At 41.6% G+C, this 25,833-nt stretch overlaps 1 protein-coding gene across 1 annotated transcript; it reads left to right on the top strand.

The window, feature by feature from the left end:
- Positions 1–3,836: 3,836 nt before the first annotated feature.
- On the top strand, positions 3,837–25,517 carry IFT57 (intraflagellar transport 57). The gene is made up of 11 exons (XM_082219761.1): positions 3,837–4,075; positions 9,701–9,863; positions 11,913–12,031; positions 15,419–15,509; positions 16,558–16,626; positions 17,550–17,669; positions 20,580–20,651; positions 21,177–21,308; positions 21,608–21,670; positions 24,037–24,103; positions 25,126–25,517. The coding sequence occupies exons 1-11, from the start codon at positions 3,900–3,902 to the stop codon at positions 25,305–25,307; spliced, it is 1,254 nt and encodes a 417-aa protein (XP_082075887.1). The 5' UTR covers positions 3,837–3,899; the 3' UTR covers positions 25,308–25,517.
- The last annotated feature ends 316 nt before the right edge of the window (positions 25,518–25,833 follow it).

The raw sequence follows: 25,833 nt of genomic DNA, 5'->3' as shown, positions 1-25,833 counted from the left end.
AATTTGTGGCAGATAAGTATCAACAGCTACCAGCCTTATTCAGAGGCTGAGAACTACAACAGGTCTTGCTTGGAGAATCCCTAAAGGCTTCCGGTTGGGCCCTGTGATGTTGGACTAGAAGGGCCTTTGGCCTGACCCAACAGGGCTCTTTTTTGAATTAGCATCCATTCAGAGGCACCTTGGCGGGCTCCAACCTACACTCATTCCACAGACATGGCTGCAACAGAGGGCTGTGAGGCAGTTCTGCATATATGTTGACTACTCTCTACCTAGAATAGCCCTACCTATGACATTCTAGCAGGAAGTCCACGGTTGGATTCCTTGCAGATTGGATTCCTTCCAAAAATCCGTGCACTGTGCTTCCTGTATCACTACCCCCACAGTTACATTCCTTTTATCCGAATGCCTGAAATGCTGCGATATGTACAGCCCAAGGTGCGTGGCAGCGATTGCCAACACGTATAATGCAGTTAAGGTGTATTCAGCCTGCTATCAGTTTTCCCGGCTTAACCATTGCTTCTGTTGTATCCAGAGTTGTGTTCCAATAACAGCTGTACAAGCTGCTGTCACTCAGCCGAGGGCTATGCAATTTTAATGTGCTTGCACGTACATTTCCTCAGGGATTTCTGCATGAAAAAGGACTGTTCAATTTTTGTACTTGGGGTTTTGATCCAGGAGCTGATCTTGCTTGTAATGGTGGCGGCACACATTTCTTCCAGTGAATTGCTTTTGTCATTACCAGAATAGACCAAGGCAGGATATAGTCTCCAGACAATTGCCCTGTTCCTTTTCTACAGCCTTTAAAAGGCAATGTAGAAAGATATAAATATTTAGAGAGAGAAATGGTGCATTTCTTTCCCAAATTGCAAATGCAACCTGCCAGTAGAACCATTCGTCTGGATGTAATGGTGCAGAGGAAGAACTGTTTGTTCGCTTAAATGTTGGTGCTCTGATAATGTTTCTCGTTCTATCTTTTAAAAATACATTATTAAGGGGAAGAGAGGGGCAGTTGCATCATCCTTGCTTCAGTTGCATCACATACTCCTTCTCGGGCCTCAACTAGACAAAATGGTGAGAGATCTGTGATTGAATCTCCTGCCATCAATTGTTTTGAGTTAAAAGCAGCCCCGGGAGGCCATAGCACAAAGCGAGGTGGGTTTTTCAAACCTCTTTCGCCCCATGTCATTTTCCAAATCGAAATTGCCTGCCCCCGCTGCTGCTACTTGACCTATATATGGAAACATACAAGTGCTGGAGAGAAGTATTTTGAAGTGGAAAATAGCATGAGGAAAAGGTATGGTCAAGGTCTCGCCCCGAGTCACTGCCCCAACCATTTAAAAAACAAATAAATCAGAAATCTCAGATTGTCTTGTCCAGTTTGGCCCTGGTTTCTTGTTTGCCCAGGACAGGGGATGAAATATCAGTAAATGTTGTGCCTCCCCTCGGCCCCAAAGTTCCCACTTTCCCACATTTGGGAGAAGTTCCAGGGGCAGCAGTGCTAAGGCTTCACTTCCACTTGGAGATTGCGGGAGACTTTAGACACATTCAAAGTATTTGATTTATTTCTAAATATGTATATAGAACAGGGGTGGTTTGGAGGTCTAATATGCCCCAAGCAAACCTTTCTGGCATGAAAGACCCAACCATGTTTTAACAATGGCAGTGAAAAGGTTGAAATTAAACAAAAGTAAAGTACACAGAGCATTGGAGCAAGCAAGGCCCAGGGCTGCAATGCACCCCTGTGCATTAGATTGAGCATTTAATGAGTGTTAAGGGGATGATGTGCCCTCCAGCTGATCTGAACAGCTAAGCTAAGGACAGGGGTAGTGTGTACAAAAAGGTCTATCTGCCTTTATGAGTGTGTGGATGTGAGATGTGCCTGCATTCCAAGGTGCCTTCAGTTTATTCTCACACTTTAGCTCGCTCTGCTTTGAAAACTGCTTCTGTTGTTGCCCTGAACTGAACCACGGATACTTTCCTTTAGTTGGAGCAGGTGACGCCTTCTCCAAAGTGATGCTTTTCGTTGCATCCTGACATATCCTTGACACCTGGGAATGTTCTCTAAGCCTAACTAAACAGTTTAATAGCGCTGACATTATCCCATAGGGGCAAAGCAGATACTTTTATTTAGTTTCACTTTCCTTTCTGATGTTTGTAGCTGTTAGTCCTGCCCAGGTTGGCATTGGAAAAAGACTATTCTTGGCTCTGATAAAGCTCTCAGCCCCGTTTGAATGGCTGCTGGGGGATTCATTAGTTTTCTCTGGTGATTCCACCTATGAACAGCTTGTATTCAGCAGTATTCATAATATGATCTTAGATAAGCATCCTTTGCTCATGGAGACTTGACAACAGAACACTATTCTTGAAGGCAGTCAGAAGTTTGCTATCTGCCAGTTTAGCTATCATATGCAGATGGCCAACAAATGTCACTGACTTGGCCAGGAAGAAATTTGGCAGAGGATGTGGTCCATCATTTTCCAGCAATGAAGAAACTGAACCAAGTCATTTGACACCATGCCAACCAGCACTGTCGTGTTCTGACAAGTCAACTGCAGAAAGTATGCGCATCCAAGTCCCAGATGGAAATTTATGTTTAGAATTGAGAATGGCATTCAATTGGGCTGAAGAGTTCCTAAAATTCTCTGGGTGCTGACACTAATGATGAGAAAAATGTACAACTAGCATTTTTAATTGACATCTACTACAACAATGCTGGTAGTGTCGGAGTGGTATTCAGTCCAATGCCAATTGAATTGTATTAGCCTACTGACTGTTGAGATTCACTAAAGAGCATGGGTTTAAGCCTTGATTTTGATGTATCTCCATTTTTGTCCGCAAATCGGGACTATTTTTAATAGTGCAATCTTATGCAAGTTTACTCAGAAAGGAGTCCCACTTTGTTCGATGGAACTTACTGTGCAGTCTAAGTGCAGACTAAAACATGTAAAATTATATTCCTATGGCTTAAGTGTGCCCATAAAGGCATTATAAGAAAATAGCTACCTTGAACTTTTTATTTCAACTGTCAGTCTCTCTTCAAAACTACAGGGCATTTCAGTTGCAACATTCCATAGGCGGAGAGGAAAGGCGGAGAGAGAAGTATAATAAGGGAGGAGAGCAGGAGCCTTTAAAAGCTGCACACTAACAGTGCCTGCCTGGACAGCGGACCTATTACAATGAAATATATAATACATCTACGGTATTTAAATTACAGTCATGACTTCTAAATCTGCATATGGGAATAAAATGCAGCTCGTGCAAATAATAATACGCAATAATAATAATTTTATTTCTACCCCGCACATCAAATCTGTGCACACCTTTTTAATTTTTGCGGGGTTCGTGTGTGCTTGATGCGTTTCCTCTTTTTACGGCGATGCGTACACACGTCTCCAGCCGTTATAAACGCGCAAAGGGCTTAACCAGTTCCCTTCCGCTGTGACCGAAAAGAAACGGCTCCTGTCTTCGGCCCCTTTAATGCCAAGGCGCCCCTGCCTGCCTCCGCCTCAGCGCTGCCCTTTGGCCGCGAACATCGCAGCCTCCCTCTCCTTCTGCAGGGAGACGGCGAAGCGGACTCAACGCACGTGACTCCGCCTCCGGGGACACGCCCCTTTCGCGAGCCCTGGCAACGATGGAACCTCAGCCGAGACGTAAAAGGGAGGTAAGGAGGCGAAGCGGAGGGAGACGTACGCGCGAGGCGACTGGGGGAGGGGAGCGCCGTGCCGCTCTACGCACGCGCAATGAGGCGGCGACGAAACGATTGGGTCCGAAGCACCAGGGGAGAAGCGATTGGCGGGCGAGTATTCGGATGGGCGGGGTTTGTTTCCCCGGCTACGCCACCGCCGCCGGCCTCGCCGCTTGCGTGTTGTTGTGCTGGGCAACTCCGGGCTGGCTGAGGGATGGTCATGGCGGCCGCTGAGGAAGGCGACGCCGCGGCGGCGGGGGCCGTGGAGCGGGGCCCCGGCGCGGTTTACCACATGTTCGTCATGATGGAGGACCTTCTGGAGAAGCTGAAGCTGCTCAACTACGAGGAGGAGGCTGCGCTGCGGAGCCACAACATGAGGCCGCCCTCCAGGTAAAAGCGGGCCTCGCTCCCGTCCAGCAGCCCGAGCGGCGGCGCGGCAGGGGTGGTGAGGAAGCTCCCGGCCGAAGAGCGAAAGGCTCGGCCCTGCCCGCGAAGCGTACACGTGTCCGCGGCAAGGGATGGTTCCCACGTGCGCGCGCCCTGCTGGGTCAGCCCTGCCCCTGGTTGGTCTCCTCTTGGTGGCTGGCAGTTGAGTTTGTCTCTTGGGAACTCTGGTGGTTTGCGATTCCCCCCTGCAGGTGAGTCGGTTGGTGACCGCGGCGCACGCTGAAGTTTGTGCAGGACGAGTAATGTTTGGAGAGCGGGGCCGCCGGGTGCTTTGTCTCTGTGCCCGCGCTCACTTCGGGGTGAGCAACTCCGCCGGAGCAGAAGAGAACTAGCTGCCAGATAAAACGTGCATAGGCTTTGTGCTGCATGTCTGCATGCTTCGTCCGTTTTCCAGGGCACGCGTTTTCTTCTGCAGCCCCTGAGAAGCTAAGTGGTTAAAAACTTACATTTTGGATGAGTTAGGACTGTGACGGCTGCATGTTTTCTTAAAATGTTGTTAAACTTGGTGGAACTTACTTCTGATGGAACATGCGTGTGGTTATGCTGCAAGAGTTGGTGATTTTTGTTTTTAACATGGATGTATTACTGTTACTATTATTTATTGAATTTATGTAACCCCCTATACGTAGGCGTTTTGGGACATTGGCGCCCTTCTAAATTTTAGAAGGCGAAGAACTTTTTCTTTGGAGGAATCTGCTCATAAAAGTGTGCCATCTAGTGCAGCAGGGGGTTGTGATCCAACCAGTATTAAGATGGGACTTTTCTAGATGCACTTTTGAGATTTTGCTTGGTGAGGAAAGATCTTTCCTCTCAGACTGATAAATAAACAATGTCATTTTTTAATTAGGTGATTTTTCATTTCTACAGGTGAATAAGTAGTCTTTAGACATTGAGGTGTTGCATTTCCAGTGCTCAATCCTGTAATGTCAGTGACCTAAATTTGCCTAGTGTTTGGGAGTGGTGTTGAGGTTGTACATTGGATGTGCATCAGGCACGGATTCTCTCTCTGTGAGAGTCAGCAGAATTGGTCATATTTATGAGGAGAGAACTTGCTTGTTCATTGCAGTCTTATACCTTTGGTATACCCTGCTTCCATTTGTTTTCTTCCGCTTTCCTCATCTGTAGCCCTAAGACTGATCCTTAGACAACATTGGACCTGTTCTTTGTTCTGTTCTGTAATACACCATAAATTCTAGTGCTCTATAATACACCAAAGATAGTAGGTCCTAGTGGAAGACACTGTTAATGGATCACAAATAATTGTCTTAAGTTATAAAAGGTGAACCTTATCAGACTGTGGCTTACTGATCACTCCTCCTTAAGGGTAATTGTTGCTCAGAATTGTTTGTGCTGTGACTGGTGAAAGTTTTGCAGGAATTAAAGCTCTAGCTCTGACTAGAGTCTGTTAGAAGAAGAAGAAGAAGAGTTTGGATTTGATATCCCGCCTTTCACTCCCTTTAAGGAGTCTCAAAGCGGCTAACATTCTCCTTTCCCTTCCTCCCCCACAACAAACACTCTGTGAATAATTTAATTTAAGCGTGGCCAATTAGGTTTTTTGCCAGCTTGACTGTTAGTGTCAATTCTTTTGCAGTTTGGATGAAAGCTGTGTTCAGAGAACTTGTGTATGTTGCTCAAATGCTGTGCAGAGTAGAATTTTTGCAGTTTCAGCAGTCATGATTTCTTTTTAAATGTTCCTAGGCTTTATACTTGGGAATATATGTAGTACACTTCACTTATGCATACTTACCTAGGAGTGTCCCATTGAACTCAGAACTTCTGTGTAGACACACAAGGAATTGCACTGCCGGAAACTTAATTGTTATCTGAATGAGGTTTTAGGTTAAGAAGACGATGCTTTATCTTGAACAGCTCTTCAAAGCACCTCGTTGCATCAGTTGATTATTGTTGCGCACATTTTAGTCCTTTTTTGTTCATCAGTGTAATCCACATCAAAGTTACAACTTCTAGGACTACTCAGCTATAATTAAAATGTTTTCTATGTTGTGCAAGGTAAAACCTTTGTTCTCACCTTGCTGAGCTATATTCTTCCAACTACACTTTACATGTCGGCTTTTCAAAGCATAGTTGATGAAAATGCAAGATGAGATGCTGGCTTGTTCCAGACATCATTATCCTTCACCTGATAAACAAACCATAGTTGTTTGTTTTGAAATGAGCTGTGTAGTCCTCCTTTTGCCCCTTTCCACCTCCCCTCCCATGTCCACTTCTGTCAAAGCTGTCTTTGATTCTTAAGACTACAGTTTCCTGTGGTGTCTGAACTAGTAAACTGCACTTTATGCACTCCCTTCAGTCCAGGTTATAACACCCAGATCACATCATCTATTCTCTTCCGTGAAATAAAAAATATATATTCTGGCTCACAGAAGAAAATATGATTTCGCATCAGCATTGATGTTGCACCACATCATGCACACATACACACAAGGGGGCAGTCCAGGCCCCCAGAATAGGAGGGGGTTGAATTGTGGAGAGGTGTCCCTCTGTTCAGCCCTGCAAGTCATGCCAGTGTCACACAGCTGGCTCAGAGCTCCTCTTTCTGCCTGTCTACTGGGTGGGTGACTGGAAAGTCCCCCCCCCCCGCCATAGGGTGTTGGGATGGCATGGGGCTGAGCCAGATTCCTTGGATCTCAAGGCAGCCTCATTGTTGTCTGTGTAATGGCATCAGCCCCCATCTGGGATTAATTGCTGCACCAACTCCAGGCTGGCTGCCCTCCCCTACCTTTCTGCCCCAGCCAGCTTGCACAGCAGGGATGGGTGGCCCTGCTGCTCCATTAAGCCCCACCAGGCAGAAACCAGGGTTTGCATTGTGGCAAAAATTAGCAGATTTTCAAAAGAATATTATTCGCTAGCATATTGGTGTAGCTGATTTGCAGACTTTGTTTGTTGCTGGCAAAAATGGCAGATCTACCAATTAACAGTTCCAAGATATGTCGTACAGTTTCATTACTTCAGTTTAAATAGAAAACTTGCATTAATTTGGAAATGCTTTTAATGAAATGTAAAGTTATTAAACACTTTCTTTTTCTGAATTGGATATTCTTTGAAATAAATTATAATCCATTTTTATTGCAGATTTAAGACACTCAGAATATGAGAATTGAATCAATATTGTTGCATGTGAATAAATCAGACTCAAGAAATGCAGCCCCCTAATACTACTGATCACTATACAGTATCCTGTTCTCAAGATACTGGCAGGATTTGGGAGTTTGGAGTTTAAAGTATTGGCTAAAGAGACAAGTGAATGTTTCTGTTTCTTGGGAAGAATGTCACTGCAGAAGCACATATTGTTATTATAGTTGATAGAACTCTTTATACTTGCCCCAAAAGAAAAACACTGGCATGTTGAAAGGTGTCACTTGCTTCTACAGTGGTACCTCGGTTCCCAAACACCTCCGTTGTCATACATTTCGGGTCTCAAATGCCGAAAACCCGGAAGTAAATGCTTCTGTTTTTGAACGTTTTTCGGAACCCAAACGTACGATGCGGCTTCCACTGAGTGCAAGAAGCTCTTGGAATTGATGGGAAGCCACACCTTGGTTTTCAGACATTTCAGAAGCCAAACAGGCTTCCTGAACAGATGACGTTTGAGAACCGAGGTACCACTGTATTATATGATACAGTGGTACCTCTGTTTACAGATGCTTCAGGTTACAGACTCCGCTAACCCAGAAATAGTACCTCGGGTTAAGAAATTTGCTTCAGGATGAGAACAGGAATCTCGCAGCGGCGCAGAGCGGGAGGCCCCATTAGCTAAAGTGGCACCTCAGGTTAAGAACAGTTTCAGGTTAAGAATGGACCTCCAAAACGAATTAAGTTCTTAACCCGAGATACCACTATACTGACTACATTTTATTTAATAAAAGTAGTAGCTGCACTATCGTATTCAAAACCATGCAGGCCAGGGCAGATGGTGGAAGGTCACTTGGTGGTTTAATTGTTTGCTGTACAAGTTCCAAGGTGGCACAGCTAAGGAGTTTGATTATTGGACCCCTCAGGGGACCTGAGAGCTTTGGATCTGTGGATCCATAGCCTCTGGTATGCTGTCTCCAAACATTCCATTAGCAGGGCTTTCTGTTAATATTAATGTACCCTGTGTGTGATATCTCTTGATTCCTCATTTTTGTTAAAGAGTTTTAATATTTTGTTATTTTTTCATTCTGCTTGTTTAAGTTTCTAGGATACTCCATGTTGAAGGCCTAGGCTTGGTAACAGTAGATTTTTCAAAACAGGTTTTTCAAAATACTTCCAAAGCTGCTGTTTGAACTTGGCAGATAGAACTTCATTTTAAGATAGGAGGGTTTGTTGGCCAAATTTAATCTCTCTTTTTGCTTTGTAAATTGTGGACACTGTAGTTTAGGGAGTGATACCTGTATGGGGTGTTAGGGGAAGGGTAGAAAATGCTGCTTTGGGGATAGTTTGTCCACCTTTGGTCCCCACCCTGCACTCAGCTCTCACTTGTGGCTCTTAGAATCTGTCAACATGCGACAGTGGCCACACCCTGAGAATGCTTTTGACTGGCCAACTAAACCAGGTGAGGGAACCCAAAGAGTCTCAAACCCTCAGTGAGTTAGGACCTTTCTCTGCATGCAAACACAGGCCTCTGGTGGATCAAGCGGACAAGATCAATAGTAGGTCCAGTGGTCAAGAAGGCAGTCTCTGCATGTGCTGCAGAGGGAAATGTTGGACAGATGGGGCTCATTAGCCTGGGAGTGTAGCCCATCTAGGAGAAGGAAAATTCTCATCCTAAACCTCTGCTGCCTTGTGGGATATCTTCGGGAGAAGAAAAGGCTGAGGAATAGACCCTACACAGATCTGAGTGGAGTCCCTAAGACAGTTGAATGGCACCTTGTACCTTCTGGCAACTCCTGCCATCAAGCTTTTGGACCACATTGGCAAGGCTGAGAGGGGAGTCTTGTCATTGGGGTAGCCCAGGACCTCCATACACAGTACTGTCCAGGAAGGTCACTTTGGTGCTTCTAACACAGTGGTTTGCCTTTACCACCAGGGGCACATTCTCTGTCTCTCAAGACAGACGGAAGCCAACAAATGTGCCCCTCATGCCCCAATTTGAACATTTCTTATTTGTAACAATATTTCTAAAGTAAATTTCTGTTTTATTGACGATATGAAGTATTGTGCGTTTGTCTGAACTGCTGTGTACTTCCATAGAAGGTCAAGCTGCAAAAAGTTTTATAAACTACCTGATAATCAAATCCCCTTTCAACTCTCAAGTACAGCTTTAATACTCTTGAGAATTGCATTTACAGCTTTTGACTCAAATTAATTATCTGCAGGGTGTACATACACAATGAAAGTCATGGCTCGTTATGGCATAACATTTTGAAAGTACTGCAAAGAAAATAGCACATCTTTTGGGGAAATTGCTTGTCAGTGAAATACCAGCCCTAATGTCATCCTTGAGAAAAGCAATTTGGGGACATAGAGGGTTATAGTAATACAGATAAGTTCTGTTAGCCAGAAGGACAATATTTTTCAAGATAGGGAGGCTAATCTTTGTTTTTTGTTTTTTCCCTTTTAAAACAGGCACTACTTTGCATTGCCCATTAACCCAGGTGAACAATTCTACATGTTCTGCACCCTTGCTGCCTGGCTAATTAATAAAGCAGGGCATCCTTTTGAGCAGCCACAGGAATACGATGACCCAAATGCAACAATATCTAGCATACTATCAGAACTGCGGTCATTTGTAAGTGGATCATATTTTGTGTGTATCTGAAATTTTTTGGTCTGTTATAATCACTTTGTAGGTGACTTATATGCTAGTTCTTTCTAACTGATAATTAAGTAGAACTATATTGATTTTTAAACAGCTACAATGGTTTTGCAGACCATGATCTAGGATCAGGGATATGTTTTGTCACTCTTATCATGTGTGGTTGGACTGATTTTAAATCATGATTGTCAAACACCCAAGTTCATCAATACAACCCAAGTGTCATACTGCATGCGCTCTGTGGTTGACACTCCATTTCCCATCTTTTCACTTACTTGGAAGTAATCATGCTGAGTTTCTATTGGGAAGGCTGCATTTTGGATTACTGATGGTTTTGGAAATAAAAAGAGGAGGAGAGAAAAATTGAATTGTTTTTAAGGATCAAACGGAAATGAAAACACAGCAGAGATGCTTGTATACTGCAGTTGAATTTATATTTTTAAAAGGAAGGTGACTAAGAATTGAGCTTCTCTTCTCTTACTTTGTTTCTTGAAAGCTTTTGCACTAATGTGTGTGCATGTTCTGATACAGAGTTTGACTAAATGAGAAGTTTTCTTAGAAAATAGACCCAAACCACACTATTACTGTTAGGACAGCTAGTTGGAAGACAGGACTAGTTCCTGTTCCTCGAATAGTTGTGTGGAAGAGGGAACCTCAGCAGGTGCAATTTGTCATATCATAGAGTTGCAGTGTGGAAAAAGTGACAGGGCCTTGTCATCCGCCTCCTCCTGAACAAGAGTGATTCTGTCTCTCTGCTGGAGCAGGTGGGTGGATGCAACAGCAGTTGCTTTGTATGGGAGTGATTAACACCAGTTCATTTCAGTGTTGCTTCTAATAAGTGGGTGGGGGAGTTGGTTCTGAATATAATTTTTTATTCTCATGCTGTTTTCAGTTCTTCAAAACAAAGCCTGAGCAGACGCTTTTTCATGTGTTAAGTGATCCTCTGGCTACATGTAAACAATATATAAAAATGTGGTTGGAATTAACCATAGCTTGAAACTGAGATCATGCGTTGCAATTCCAAATGTACAGCAGACAAACATACTTTAGAACTATGTTTTAATTTTCTTTCATGGTGCAGTGAGCTTCTGGAGGCACAGTGATGGCCGTAACTATGACTTGTCAATTCGGACATCAAACCAAATCATAGTTAGCACTACCCGTAGTTGGGAAACCCACTGCAAACTATTATTTCTAATTTTGGTTTGCCAACCAATTCAGAACCATAATTTCTCAGCTTGGACACCCTACCAGTCATAGTTAAGTTGATTTAACTACCGTTTGGTGTGGTATGTAAATTGACTAGTACCGGGAGAAAAATGTTCACCTAGTTTCTGAATAAGTTGCTATGTTAGTAATTCCAGGAATCAAAGATGAAACTGAATAAGTACCAATCCAAGTAGTGTTGTTGTTGTTGTTGTTTAGTCGTTCAGTCGTGTCCGACTCTTCGTGACCCCATGGACCAGAGCACGCCAGGCACTTCTGTCCTCCACTGCCTCCCGCAGTTTGATCAAACTCATGCTAGTAGCTTCAAGAACACCATCCAACCATCTCATTCTCTGTCGTCCCCTTCTCCTTGTGCCCTCCATCTTTCCCAACATCAGGGTCTTTTCCAGGGAGTCTTCTCTTCTCATGAGGTGGCCAAAGTAGTGTAGCTATGGATTATTGCCAGGAAAGGTCTCTTAAAAGCCAATGAGAAACTATTATATGTTTTGGCTGTCATTCTCACATTTAGACAGTACATCCAAATAGAAAACTCAGATGTAAGCCAGTATGGATCACGATTGCAGCAATCAGAGGTCTGGTTCACACATATATGTATAACAATTGATTTCTCATCACCTGATATTTCCAGCTGAATGTATGAACTGGCTCCATATGTGATGACTCACTCACACAAACTTTTGCTTCTTGGTGCTGTGTACACACACACACTCAAACAACCCTTTTGTGAATGAAGAAATGTAATTAGTAGATGTAATGATTTTGCATTTCTGGTAATGATATCTATCTTTGTTTTAGGGCAGATCTGTGGATTTTCCTCCTTCAAAGTTAAAGGCAGGTTATGGAGAGCAAGCATGCTATGTTCTTGATTGTTTAGCTGAAGAAGCCTTAAAATACACATCCTTTGCATGGAAAAGGTATCCTAACAAGATAATCTCTTACATTTCTTCTTTTCCGGGAATCCAGGCATTAATTGTATAAAATGAGACAGCCAGAGCAATGCAAGCAGGTCATATCCAACTATCATCTTCTAATGCTGTCTTTTGAGATACATGCCTAAGTTTCCACACCACTTTAGTTTTTGTTCTTGTATGTTTTCACAGTCAGGCTACACTTTTTACTCAGTTGTTGTGTGAGACCCAGATGTCCTTCTCATGATGGAGGCTCTATTACATATATTACATATATGTGAATCATAGTATTTTAGATGCGGGTAAACTGTAGTGCTCTCCCTAGCAAGAACACCTATTTCCACGACTGTCATATCTCTCAAATTTTTAGCCCACCCTTCTTTCATGGAACTTTAAGTGGAGCATATTGGGTTGTCTCATTTTATTGTCTCAGTAACCCTGTGGGATAGGTTAGGGCTGAGATAGACTTGCTTGCTTCAGTACCTTCATGTGGAAATATTGAGCAGAGACCTGAATCTGGCTTGTCCATGTCCAAGATCCACATGCAGTGTAGCCACAGCTCTGCAAACAATCAACTAGTGCTCATAGCATCACAGGTGCTGGTGTAGGGCAGTGCTTAAGAACATGAGTTGTAGGTTCTGATTTCAAATCTCTGCTCAGTGCCAAGCTTACTGGGCAGGTCACACTGTTTCTCAATGTCTTCTTCCTTCCTTCTCTGGGGAAATGATAACATTTGTCAGCCTCACTCAGTTACAGATACACACACACACCAGATCTTATTTAATATGTTTCTTTGCCTCTTTCATACCAGGGTACTAAAAATGATGTACAAAGCATTTAAACTACAGTATAAAAAACCATTTACAAAAAGATTGCAGTACAAGTGCCATTAAAATACAAAATAGCTACAATACTATAATAGTTAAAGGCAAGCTGCAGCAATACAAACCAGGCAATGTATACCAGGCCATACAGAGACGGTGAAAGTGGTGTACACATTAAAAAAGAGAAAGAAAACAAAGTATCATTTAAAGATGCATGCAGAAGAAATCAAATATACGAAACATGAACAAATTGGTTTAAATTTTCAAGATTTTATTGGCAACTGCAAGTACTGCAAACTTAAATAAACCCTAAAACCAAGAAGCAGATATTCCCATGATCCACCATGTAGATTGGTTGATGGTTTTGGCTAACAGATATCCCACAAATGTTGTTTTTAATGGATTGCACTTGAATTTAGGGACGTGGGTGGTGCTGTGGTCTAAACCACAGAGCCTAGGGCTTGCCGATCAGAAGGTCGGCGGTTCGAATCCCCGCCACGGGGTGAGCTCCCGTTGTTCGGTCCTAGCTCCTGCCCACCTAGCATTTTGAAAGTGCGTCAAGTGCAAGTAGATAAATAGGTACCGCTTTGGCGGGAATGTAAACAGTGTTTCCGTGTGCTGCTCTGGTTTGCCAGAAGTGGCTTAGTCATGCTGGCCACATGACCCAGAAGCTGTCTGCGGACAAACGCCGGCTCCCTCAGCTTATAGAGCGAGATGAGCGCTGCAACCCCAGAGTCGTCCGCGACTGGACCTAATGGTCAGGGGTACCTTGACCTTGACCTTTACTTGAATTTGATGAAAAATAACATGGCATGGGCTGGATTTTTTTTTCCACAACAGGTGTCTCTGTCACCTCTCAAAATAGAAATGACTCATAGCAAAAGAGCAATGTTGAGCATTGCATAGAAATATTTATATGCGGATTTCAAACTAGCTGCTTTTGTTTCCCTTTTCCCTGTAAGCTTTCAAAAGCACAAAAAGTTAATCACTATCATTCTAAAAGGAAAACCCACCACTAAGGTGATAGCCTAAGCAAGGTAAGGTCAGTAGTCTCCTGTTCCAAAGCCACCTTGGAGTTAATCCAAAATGTGGGTTCAAGATCATGGATAGTGCTCTTGCCAGTGAAACCAAAACCTCCAAGCTGTTTCACTGATATCCTGAAGCAACTGGCTGGGTTTTACAGCAGGGCTAGGTAGTCATTGTCTGGAGGCTCCACCCCCACAAGTGCTGCCTACTGGCTAGTTAAAAGATTGGTGCCTTTTGCTGCAACCGATCGTTCCTTTGGGGTAACAGAATTTCCAGCTGTGGTGATCTCCCAAGACTCTCTTGATCTACAGTCTTGCCATCCAAATCTGGTGGCAGCAGTCTCTTCTCAGGGCTAAGGAAGGCTCTGGTGTCAACAGACCTACATAGGAATAAATCAGTCTCTTTCTCAGAACTGCAGTGGTTGGAGGACTCAGCCTTTGAAAGGTCCTGGTTCAACACCATGGCCCAAAGAGCAGCAGGCAGGCATGTTTAAAAATAAAAATAAAAAAATTGGGCCTCCCAATGCTCTAAATCAGAATATGATTTAGGGAGCAATCCTAACTCCTAACCAGAGAACAGTGGGCTGTAAGGAGTGGCAGACCCACAGCTGCATCCAAAGCCCTGTTGCTCCCACCAGCCAGAGTGCAAAGGGGGGAGTATTTTATCCAGATTTGCTTCACCAGTTCCAGGCTGATGCAGCAGACAGGACTGGAGTAGCTTAGGATCCAGCAGATCCATGGCTGGCCCTGCTCTACCCCCTCACAGCCTGTTCCAGGCCCTTACACTAGTAGTAGCCTGTCAGCAGCCCGTTCTTTTAATGAATGCAGGGAACCCTGTGCACTGGGGGAGCCTGTGTGTGTGCGCACACACACACACACACACCCCTCTGGCAATGCGGATTGGGAGTTAGCGTTGCTCGGCTGGCGTGTTTGACTTATAATTAATATAAAACTATAGCATATTATGTTAATTTTACATGCTGCATAAATATCTAAGAGAGCTTTCCAGTAGCCCAGCGTATTTGAATTGAAGTATTTGATTAAGAGAAGAAACCAATTTAGTTTAAACATTATATTTAAACCAACTCAATACTTTGCTTGGTAATCTCCCCCCCCCCCCCGGAATGCTTGTAAAAAATTTAAGGCATGACCATTCAATAGCATACATTTTTCTTATATTATTTAGATTTCTAAGCAAAATAAATTAAAGCACTGGAGCTATTAACATACTAATTTTAGTACACTCAAAAGAGCTATACATTTATGTTTATTGTATTTGCATAGATGCTTCCTAGGCATAAACATCTGAAAAACTTAATTACAACTTTTAAATTGCCCGATTTGATGGATATCATATTTTTCAAATTCATTTTATGAAACAATGCATTTTTAGAAACTTTCCACAGAAAAATATAGCAGCAGAAGATTTTTCTATCCCATATCACTGCCTAGCATTGCTTTCAAAACAGCTGCATTTTTACATTAGCTGTCTCTCTGTCTATATCTGTTGTAAAATTCTCAGAGGCTTGCATTCATTGTTTTAGAGCAACATATCCAACAGAGGAGCTAGAAGAAGAAGCAATAACAGAAGATGATGCTGAACTGACCCTTAATAAAGTGGAAGAAGTAATTGCGGTAGGTATAGGTAATTCTTTGTTGACATTAATTTTATTGTTAAATGTGAAGACACTTTTCTTAGGAAGTGGAAATGACGTAAAGGAATAATTTTGTGTTCCACATGAAAGGCTTATGAGTATGGTTAGCTCTTTCTGTAGTACTGTCTTGAATTAAGAAGTGTAAATAGTCAGCCTGAGAAAGTAGCAGTCTAGTCTGGATATTTTGTTGATATAACATATGCTCAGTAGATTTGTCACTTAGAAAGCCAATTAGGCTTGTCTACATAAGGCAGCAGAGTGTGGTAGTAGTATTCATTCTGGATGATCCCCTTTTTTCATGTTGCCCCAGGGGGGGGGGACCTTTAGAAACTAGCAGAGTTGGCTAGAATTGTTGCCTAAACAATTGTGAAAATTCTAGTTTAAATTGCTGCAAATCAAAGGGTTCAATGCACTGTATGTTTTGTACTGTATATTAGCAGTCCAAACCATTCTGTGGCACATGCTTGCATGAACCAAAAGCTAGTATATAGAATGAAAAGGACTGATATAGCTTGCAACAGTTCAGCAATTTTCCAGCTGTCATAATCATAGGAATTTCTGCCTGCTGCATCCATGATTGCTCAGTTTCCTTGCCATGTTGCCTTGTTCATGTAAATACATGTACGGTGGGTGTCCAGAATTGCTGATACATGGAGGAAAATTTATTGTGTGAGCCAACCCCCAGTGATGTTTTAACGCAAGGGGGGCAATGCAGTTGTGGTAGCTATTGCCAAAAGAGTGGTTCTCCTAAAAAGCTCTATGGGTAGTAGAATCACAGAATTGTTGAGTTGGAAGAGACCACGAGTGTCATCTAGTGCACTGCAATGCAAGAATCTTTTTGCCCAGCGTGGGGCTTGACCCCACAACCCTGTGACTAAGTCTCATGCTATACTGATTGAGCTATCCCAGGGTCAGTACATAATACCATTTTTCATTTTTCCTTTGGCAACGGTTGTGATGCAGTTCAGAAACTGTTTTTAAAACAGAATCCTGCATTTTTGCTGAACAATATTTTTTATGTTCTTAAGGAAGAAGAGACAGATAATGAAGAAAACTACATTGATCTGAACGTTTTGAAGGCACAAACTTACAAATCGGTAAGTGTTCTTGCTCTTCAATTCACATTGTGCAAGTGAAAGACACTTCTGCTCATTCATGGTGCCCATTGCTGCTGCATCGCTGTGTACAGCTTTTCACAATCCTTTGAAGGATGTCCACACTCTTCAAGCCATTTGCCTGTGTGTGTGTGTGTGTGTGTGTGTGTGTGTAGCACAAGAGTTAGCAGATGTGGAAAGCCTCAGCATGCAATTTGAGTTTCACTTAATGCATCATTGGAAGCACACATGACAGCTTAGTCCATCTACCATATACTATAAATTCTACAATATACCATTAATTCTATGTACCATAAATTCTACAACTTCTCAGTAGTAGTTATGACTTGCATCTTGACTGTGTTAACAATTTCAGTCAATGTTTAATTTGACTATAATAATAGAATGCACAATGAATTATGCATCGCATAGAGTCTTTAAAGACATCATTGTAGTATTACTCTTATGTTTGCTTTCTTACAAATCAAGTATACACATGCTAACTTATCAAACTAGCATTATAATTTGTGCTTAGGTAATACAAAAGTTAATTTCAGGAGTTTCCTCATGTTAATTATTTGGTGGCTTTTACAAGCAGTGGCAAAGGAGACATCTGAAGGCAGCCCTGTACAGGGAGGTTTTTAATGTTTGAGGTTTTATTGTGTTTGAAATATTTTGTTGGGAGCCACCCAGAGTGGTCAGGGCAACCCAATCAGATGGGCGGAATAATAATAATAATAATAATAATAATAATAATAATAATAATAATAATAATAATGTGAATTAGTAGTCATTTAAATGTTGGTATGCATCATCTTCAATGTTTGTGCTGGCACTGCAGGTTTTGAAATTTGTGTTCTCTCTGGTATTACTGCATTTTGCAGTTTCATCATTTGCTGATGTGCATAATGTAAACTTATTGATAGGACATGATTGAATCAAAGCAAGAAGAGATTTTAGAATCCACAGTAGATGCAGCTGAGTGGAACCTTGAAGTGGAACGGGTACTACCGCAGTTGAAAGTCACAATCAGAACTGATAATAAGGTGAGTAACGACAGTGTTTTGTAGTGATTGGAGTGTCAGACTAGGACCTGGAAGACCAGTGCTAAATTCCCTCTCAGCCATCAAGCGCACTGGGTGACCTTGCCTCTCAGCCTAACTTACTTCATGTTGTTGTGGGGGTTAAATAAGGGTGGAGAGAACTTGTTGGAAGAAAAGGTGGGATATAAATGCAATAGATAGATAAATATCTATAGTGCTGCTACCAATGCAGTAACCCAAATTCCTGAAATGACCTTCCCTTGTGTGTTTTTAAAGGCCCAGACTGTCATCAACACATTATAAATGACTATAAACAGTCATTTCCAAATCTGATTTAGAGATCCTAGTTGCCTTTTCTTCTGCAAAATTTCACAGTTCGATGTGAAGTGCTATTTTAAAGCTACTTGACATCTGAGCACTTAAAATAGATTAGTGTCTACAAGCAAAGTACTTGAAACCCAGCATAAACATGTTTGTACAGTTTTTAGATGTAATGATCCTATTGAAAGTGGTGCAGATGTATAAACAAATAGTTTTTAGGGCATTAAATGGATTCCCTCAACTACCTAAACATTAGATTGGGGTAGCTAATGTAGTGCCCTCCAGGTGTTGTGGACCACAAACCGCATTAATCTCAGCCAGCATAGCCACTAATCAGAGATGAAGGGAGTTGTCCACATCTGGTGAGCACAACGTTGACTACCCATGCTTTGGATGTTCAGATTTATGTTGGTTAAGCCTCTCCTGAGGAGAGCAGCTTTTAATGATGCTGTCTCCAAATTAGTCCCACTGTTGGACAGTTGGCATCAAACCATCTTTGACTTCTGCATTTTGTGGTGAGCTCTACTGCCCCCATTTTGCTATATCAGCTTTCTCCCGGTGTAGCCCTCCAGTCTCCATCTAGTTCTCTGCTTATAGCATCTGTTTTGCTTGAAGCAAAATGTTAGCCATCAGGGATTCCTGTTGATTTTATTACTGCCAAATCTTAGGGCCTCTTTTTCATCTGTATTCTTTTTGGATTCAGCTGTCTTTAGTAGTATTGATCACTCTGCAGTTTGTGTATTATACACACACACATGTGACTGAATTCTTCTGTTCACACTTGTAAGACTTCATTGGAATCTGCCAGAGTTCTACTCTCCTTCTTCAACACGAACACTCTGGCTGTATTCATCCATATACATGAGTATAATTACCGTCATTTATCCACCTACATGTAACTTTTCACTTCTATCTAGCTACGTTTAAATGTATTGCTAACATTTACTCATGATTCCTTGATGGGTTTTTCCAAACTGAAGATGGAGCTCTTCTTCTTATCCAAATTGTTTTCCTCCATCTTTCCCCCCACATCCTGTCTGGAAGGCATCAAAACCTTGGAATTGTCTTCAGATATTCCTCTCATATGATGCCAGGCGACTGATACTGTTTCTCAAACATATAAAAATACAAGCTTAGTTCTTAGCATGCACCTCTACAGTTTTCATGGTTGCTGCAACTAATGTAGACAGAAAAAATAGAGATAAAATAACCAAATTAAAAGTGCTGAAATCAGTTTACATCTTCTCACAGTCTATACAAAACTATGACAGCAGCAGAGTAAAAATTTCAGATTTTAAAGGGATTATTCTCTAATTTCACCTCACTCTTTCAACAAATACAGTTCTTGTCTTGCTCTTCTTTCTTTCACATTCTCTCCGAAGTACATTTGCTAAAATCTTGTAGCTTCCCTGTTGCTATAAGGATTCCTCTTCTTAAGCCTACAATGACTCCTTTTTACCTTGAGTTATTTCCCTCAGTCTCCGCTTCCTCCTGAGAGACCTTGTTTTCATAAGCAGGACATGAGGTGGTCAACCTGTGTTTGACCTGTCCCAATTAGGAGTGCAGGTTGGTGTACAGGGGTGTGTGAGCATGATTGAATGCTGCTAAATACAAAAAAATATCTAGGTTTAGCCTAGCCTTCTACCTAAGTATAGAGAAATTTTCTTTACAGTTGAGGAGTATTCAGCTTTGACACAGACTTATACGCCTCATCTGCTGTTTGAGAGAAGTGTAAGCTTCTTGTTTTTGTGTTTCACACAAGTTCATCTACTGTGGCACAATGACTAGAGTGTTGAGCTTGGAGATAAGAAATCTAGGTTCATATTTCCACTGAGCTATGGAGGGCACTAGCAGTCTGTCTCTATCTTAATGTGATGACTTGTTGTAAGACTAAAGTGTTGTAATTCACATTGAGGCTTCTTAGAGAAGCTGTGCAACCCCTTTATTCTTCTTCTCTCACTTTTTCTCTAGCTAGTACATTTGGATATCTCCAACACAGCATAGTTCTATCTGGTTATTTTGATCTGACGATTGTCCATATGCATCCATCTTCTATGCCTGGGAGAGCTTCTCTTCTGCTGCCTGCTGTGTGTTACTCTTGGCCAGTCCTTTTCCCTTCAGAGATTTCTTGGTGCTGGTACAACATACAATAGTATGTTGTTTTAAAGTGATTAAAATTCTGCCAGTGCTAAACTTGAACTATTCTGTAGTGAAGGCTGTAATGAAGGTTTTGATTGCATAGTAAATGCAATCTCAACCTCTTTTCTTGTATCAGAAGGAGTGGAGTTGGAATCAATGTCAGTGTTCAGAGAACTCGGCTAGAATTATTTCTGGAACAAGAATCGTCGCAAACAACAATTTGCAGACAGTGTTCGCTTCTATCCAACAGCTGAACAGTGATGTTCAGAAGTTTATTTTGGAACAAGAAGATGCCCCATGTATTTAGATAATATTTAAGGCACCAATCCAAAGGTTGAATCATGCTACCTTTTGTAAGTATGCCTCAAACTTGCTAAGCCATGATTTGACAGGTCTGAAGTAAATTACAAGCTTGCATATCACTTGTATAAAGCCTTTTTATTTAACTTGCAGGACTGGCGAATCCATGTAGATCAAATGCACCAGCACCAAGATGGAATTGAATATGCTTTAAAAGATACCAGGGTGAGTCTCTGATACATATAAGTAATTCACATACAATGGAGGTGGTTATGAGTTTGTGACCATTCAGGGGATTCTCATTGGAGAACTTCCCCTTTGTGTGTATGTGCGGTCTCAAGTGTTTCTGATTCACTAGTTAGTAAAATGAACTGCTGCTAGGCATTTGGTTTCCTCCTGTGCTAGACTTTCTCTGTTAGCTGCCACTCCTCTTTTACAGGTTTGGGGTACATGCAAGCTTGAATTGTAACAGAAGTGCTGTTGCTTAAAAACTTTGGATCTAGTTTTGTAGGAGCAGTTGAAATATTTCCCCCGCCAACTCTCTTATGTTCCTTCAGTAATGCACTGGCATGGTCCAAAGAACTATGCGAGCTGGTTTTGAAAGTGAGCGAACTTCCAAAAGCTTGCTTGTATATGGGATCAATGGAAAAGAGAGTCTGAAGTCCTACTGGGCATGCCCAAGCTCTTGAGTGGATCTTTAGATCGTTGCCTAGCCTTCAGTGAGAACTGACCCATTTCAAACTCTGACAGGGTTACCTCGACAAACTTCACAATGAAATAAGCAGAACTCTGGAAAAAGTGAGCAGTCGAGAAAAGTATATCAACAACCAGCTGGAGCATTTGGTTCAAGAGTATCGTTCTGCACAGGCACTTCTGAGTGAGGTAACAAGCTGACTGTTTCTTTGTTTTTCTGTAGTCTTGGATTGCTGTTAAGAGGCTGTAGTGTTGCCTCTTCCACCATTAACTCTAGGTTTCTACTGTTCAAAGCTCAAGCTGTGACTTTTACTCATGTGCTATTAATGATGTAAACATAAAGAATTCTCTAGGTTGCTCTCATGGCCTTTTAATTATAGATCAGATCATACAAGTCTTTCATTTAAGTTGCTTGTGTGGAATAGGACATATCTCAGGGGTTCTTCATTTTCCTCTCAAGGTAAAAAAGTTGTTTCTTTTATTCACAGGCCAAAGAGAAATACCAACAAGGAAGTGGAGGAGTAACAGAGCGGGCTAGAGTTCTTTCTGAGGTAGAACTTTTCTTGGTGGTATTTTACAGTCCAGATGTTTTGTGTGTGTTTTCTCTCCAGAATCTTAAAATCTTAAAATAATGACAAGACAAGCATTTCAGTCTTCATCTACTGTGTTAGTACGTTTGTGATGCAATTAGTTCTAAGGCTTACTCCCAAGTAAGGACATAGATTCGGTATTTTAGAAGTTTTATGTTTGAAATCGTAAACAAACTGAGAGCAAAGACTTAATCAGTCTAGTTCATCAGGCATTTCTCTCATTTGAGGTTATATCACTTAACTCCTTAGTTAAGTGGTTTACTTTGCTGACTTCTGTAAAGTTTTTCAGGCTGAATGAGTTACCATTCCTTTTCAAATTACTTTTTTATAAGCACTAAGCTTTAATCTTTATTTTTATGAGATGACTAATATTAAATGACAGGAGTGCATAACTTTGTATGACAAGATGGGCCACAGATGAGTGTTTTCATCTGCACCAAATCACAGTTAATGGAATTTGTTCCCTTAATCCATTTTGCATTCTTGATGATACTGGATGGAAAAGTGAATAAGCATGCATATTCATCTTGGCTGCATGCCAGTCCTGGCACAATAAAGAAATGATAGGTATGAAGCCTTCATTTAACCAGGGCTCCTGTAAGAGCAGGTAATTAAAGTAACAGAATCCAATTCAAGACCTCCAGTTAAACTGCAAAATAGTGGTTTGGTTGCACTACTGTCATGATTTCGTGAACATTTATATTTTCTTTTCTGCTCTTGCCTTTAACCATTATGGAATGAGTAAATGAAAATCTTGGCTGTATATGAAACAAATCCAGCTGGGATAGTACAGTGGTATCTCTGATTACAAACTTAATTCATTCTGGAGGTTCGTTCTTAACCTGAAACCATTCTTAACCTGAGGTACCACTTTAGCTAATGGGGCCTCCCGCTGCTGCCGCGCCGCAATTTCTGTTCTCATCCTGGGGCAAAGTTCTTAACCCGATGTACTACATCCTGGTTAGCGGAGTCTGTAACCAGAAGAGTTTGTAACCCGAGGTACCACTGTATTGAGTAAACACACATCACTGGCAACAGTATCTTTGAAAGCTGATAATAATTTGGGCTGATAATAATTTGTTAGTTCATTTAGCTTAGGGCACACATTGAGACTGGGTGCTTGAGGTTTATTCCACAAAATGTGAGGATAGAAAATGACCCTTACTTTTCACAGTTCAGACAAATATTTATTAGCGTTTTGTGTCTCAAGATAAAGCAAAATGACCTTGTGAAAGCCAAATAACCTTCTCTCTTTGGCTGTGTTTTCCAATACAGGGGCAGGCCCAGACAAGCCCAGGAGAAATATTGTGCTCTCCCACTCCCTTCTCCACTTCTCGCAGGGCTGGGAGGGCAACTTCCACCAAGTTTAGTTCACTTTTACAGATTCCTGGATAGATCCACTTCAGTTATGCAAACCTTGATATATAATTAATATGGCAAAATGATACTAATCCTGAGGCTACATCGAGTTTAGCCATTCTTCATTTCAGACATGCACTTAACAATCAGCAACTAGTAGCCTAGAGAGATTAATCAATCATAATAATTGAATTGTGGAGTTGGCAGGGACCCTGAGGATCATCTAGTCCACCCCCCTACATTCTATGAATATGCAGCTTCCTCATACAGGGATTGAACCTGAAACCTTGGCATTATCAGCACCACACTCTAGCCAACTGAGCTATCTGTGCGCAATGATGCTATCATCTCTTGGGTCACTTTACTTTTGGCTTGTATTTAAATTATTCTGAGGCTCATAGTATTAAAATCTGCATGGGTACCTTCATTTTACAAAAGCCACGAGACTAAAAAATTAGGGTAGTGGCATCGCAGGAAACCTCTTTAAAAAAATTAACAATTTTTATTAAAAGTTTTCAACATAAAATACAATAAAAGCCAAAATAATCTAGCGAAGAAAAATAAGGGGGGGGGGAGAGAGGAAGAAGAAAAGGAAGAAAGTAGAGAAATGGAAACATAAGAAGAGAAGAAAAAAAGGCCCTCTGTCACAATTACATCTTAACCCAAGCATAGGCAAACTCCGGCCCTCCAGATGTTTTGGAACTACAGTTTCCATCATCCCTAGCTAACAGGACCAGTGGTCAGGGATGATGGGAATTGTAGTCTCAAAACATCTGGAGTGTCGGAGTTTGCCTATGCCTGTCTTAACCCATATTCCACAAACAGAACAATGAACCCTCCCGTCTCTCACCTTTTTATGTCTGTGAGCGCTTAAATTCATGTTGTTCCTTGTAAAACCAGTAGAGATATCTTTGGTTTCAGAGTGTTCTAGATTTTGCAGATGATTCATTGCTTATGTTTCTCTTAAGATTACCGAAGAATTAGAGAAGATAAAGCAGGAAATGGAAGAAAAGGGAAGCAGTATGACTGATGGAGGTAAGCTCGCCTTTCAGGTCCTTCCTCTCAGACAAAGCTCCCACCTTCTAAGCAGCTTAGTAAGCAAAAACTCTTAATGCAGAGCAACAAAACCAGAATGGCTGGTTTGCAAAAGATTTCCTGCCCTGTTGGGCCGTGAAACCCTGTGCTGGGAAACGGCGTTCCGTGTGCGGCTCTGGCTCGCCAGAGCAGCGTTGTCACGCTGGCCACGTGACCCGGAAGTGTCTCCGGACAGCGCTGGCCCCCGGCCAATAGATGTGAGATGGGCGCACAAACCCCAGAGTCTGGCAAGACTGGCCCGTTCGGGCAGGGGTACCTTTACCTTTACCTTTAAGCAAAAACTCTTAATGCAGAGCAACAAAACCAGAATGGCTGGTTTGCAAAAGATTTCCTGCCCTGTTGGGCCGTGAAACCCTGTGCTGGGGCCTTTGTGAAGACAGGGAGTGATTAATTGAGCATTTTCTATCATTCATATGGGGAGAGGTATGCTCACAGCTGGTAAAAAGATAAAGCATATAGGACTTGTCAGTTGTGGCTTAATTCCATTTCAAAATCCGCATAAGCCTAAACCCTTACCTGGGCTTGCATCACATTCTTGAGGAAAAAACTTATTGTGTATAGCTGTAGCCTCAGGATTTGTAAGGCTGCTGCATCTGGTACTCTGAGAAACTGATTGAATCTGTACTAGCATGTACAGAAAAATAAATCTGTAGAAGATATATTCCTTCCCCAGTGCAAAATGTAATACTGTCACTATAACTATGTTTAAAAAATGTATGTACCCTTTAATGCACATTTTGAGATCCAAAATGTCAAAAAATTTGATAACCTTATTTTAATATAGCTTCCATGTGAAATTATGAATCCATAAAGTCATGCCTCCAGAGTATTGTCATTCTTTTGTTCATTTAAGTCTCTCTCCCGATTAACAAAGAGAGCAAATTAGGAAGAAAAAACAATACCTTTCTTTGTGTGGAAAGCTAGCAGGAAACTCTACTGTTTTGCATTTTCTTTTTTAACAGCTCCCTTAGTAAAAATTAAACAAGCTTTAACCAAACTGAAGCAAGAAACTATTCAGATGGACATACGAATTGGCGTGGTGGAACACACGTTACTCCAGTCAAAGCTGAAAGAAAAATCAAATATGACTAGAGATATGCATGCTACTATAATTCCAGATTCTTCCATTGTTGGTACCTATTAAATTTATTTGATTTTCTTTTTTATTCTAGGCAAATCTGATTTTGTACTCTTTTTTACATTATGTATCTCATGTTGCATAGAATGTTACAGATCTGTTAATTCTGTCTGTATAAATGCAGTCATATTGCATTTTGTGTCTAAGATTTATTACACAACACTTTTTGTAAAAAAAAATTAGAAATAAAAAGTATTAATAAAAAACTATTCACAAGCTTCTAGTATGTTAGGCCAAAGGACTTGGATTGAATGTGGTGGATGTATTGGAAAGCAAAAATCTGGGGTGAAAATGCATTGTTGCAAAACTTTAAGCAATCAGTAAGGCAAATGATGCCTTTTCTCTTTCATAGGCTTCAGATCAGGGCTATCAAACTATAAGGCCCAGGGACTCTATTCAGCCTTTTGAGACCTGCTGTAGTCTACTTTACACAGAGTACTGAGCTATCTTCAGGGTTAGTTACCTAGTTAGTATAAAGGAGCTGGTTTAGCAATGAGCCCTCAGAAATTATGCCACTGTCCAGTCAAGCATT

This window comes from Podarcis vaucheri (assembly GCF_965113315.1).
Source record: "Podarcis vaucheri genome assembly, chromosome: 4".
Classification (NCBI taxonomy): Eukaryota; Metazoa; Chordata; class Lepidosauria; order Squamata; family Lacertidae; genus Podarcis; species Podarcis vaucheri.
The sequence above is the reverse complement of the archived record's forward strand: the minus strand, read 5'-3'. Positions and strand labels throughout refer to the sequence as shown.

What these genes read in the sequence shown, in the direction of transcription:
- IFT57 (XM_082219761.1), top strand. Translation starts at nt 3,900, where the DNA reads ATGGTCATGGCGGCCGCTGAGGAAGGCGACGCCGCGGCGGCGGGGGCC. An exon ending in AACATGAGGCCGCCCTCCAG is followed by an intron (nt 4,076 to 9,700) that starts GTAAAAGCGGGC and finishes CTTTTAAAACAG; the next exon opens with GCACTACTTTGCATTGCCCA. An exon ending in TATCAGAACTGCGGTCATTT is followed by an intron (nt 9,864 to 11,912) that starts GTAAGTGGATCA and finishes TCTTTGTTTTAG; the next exon opens with GGCAGATCTGTGGATTTTCC.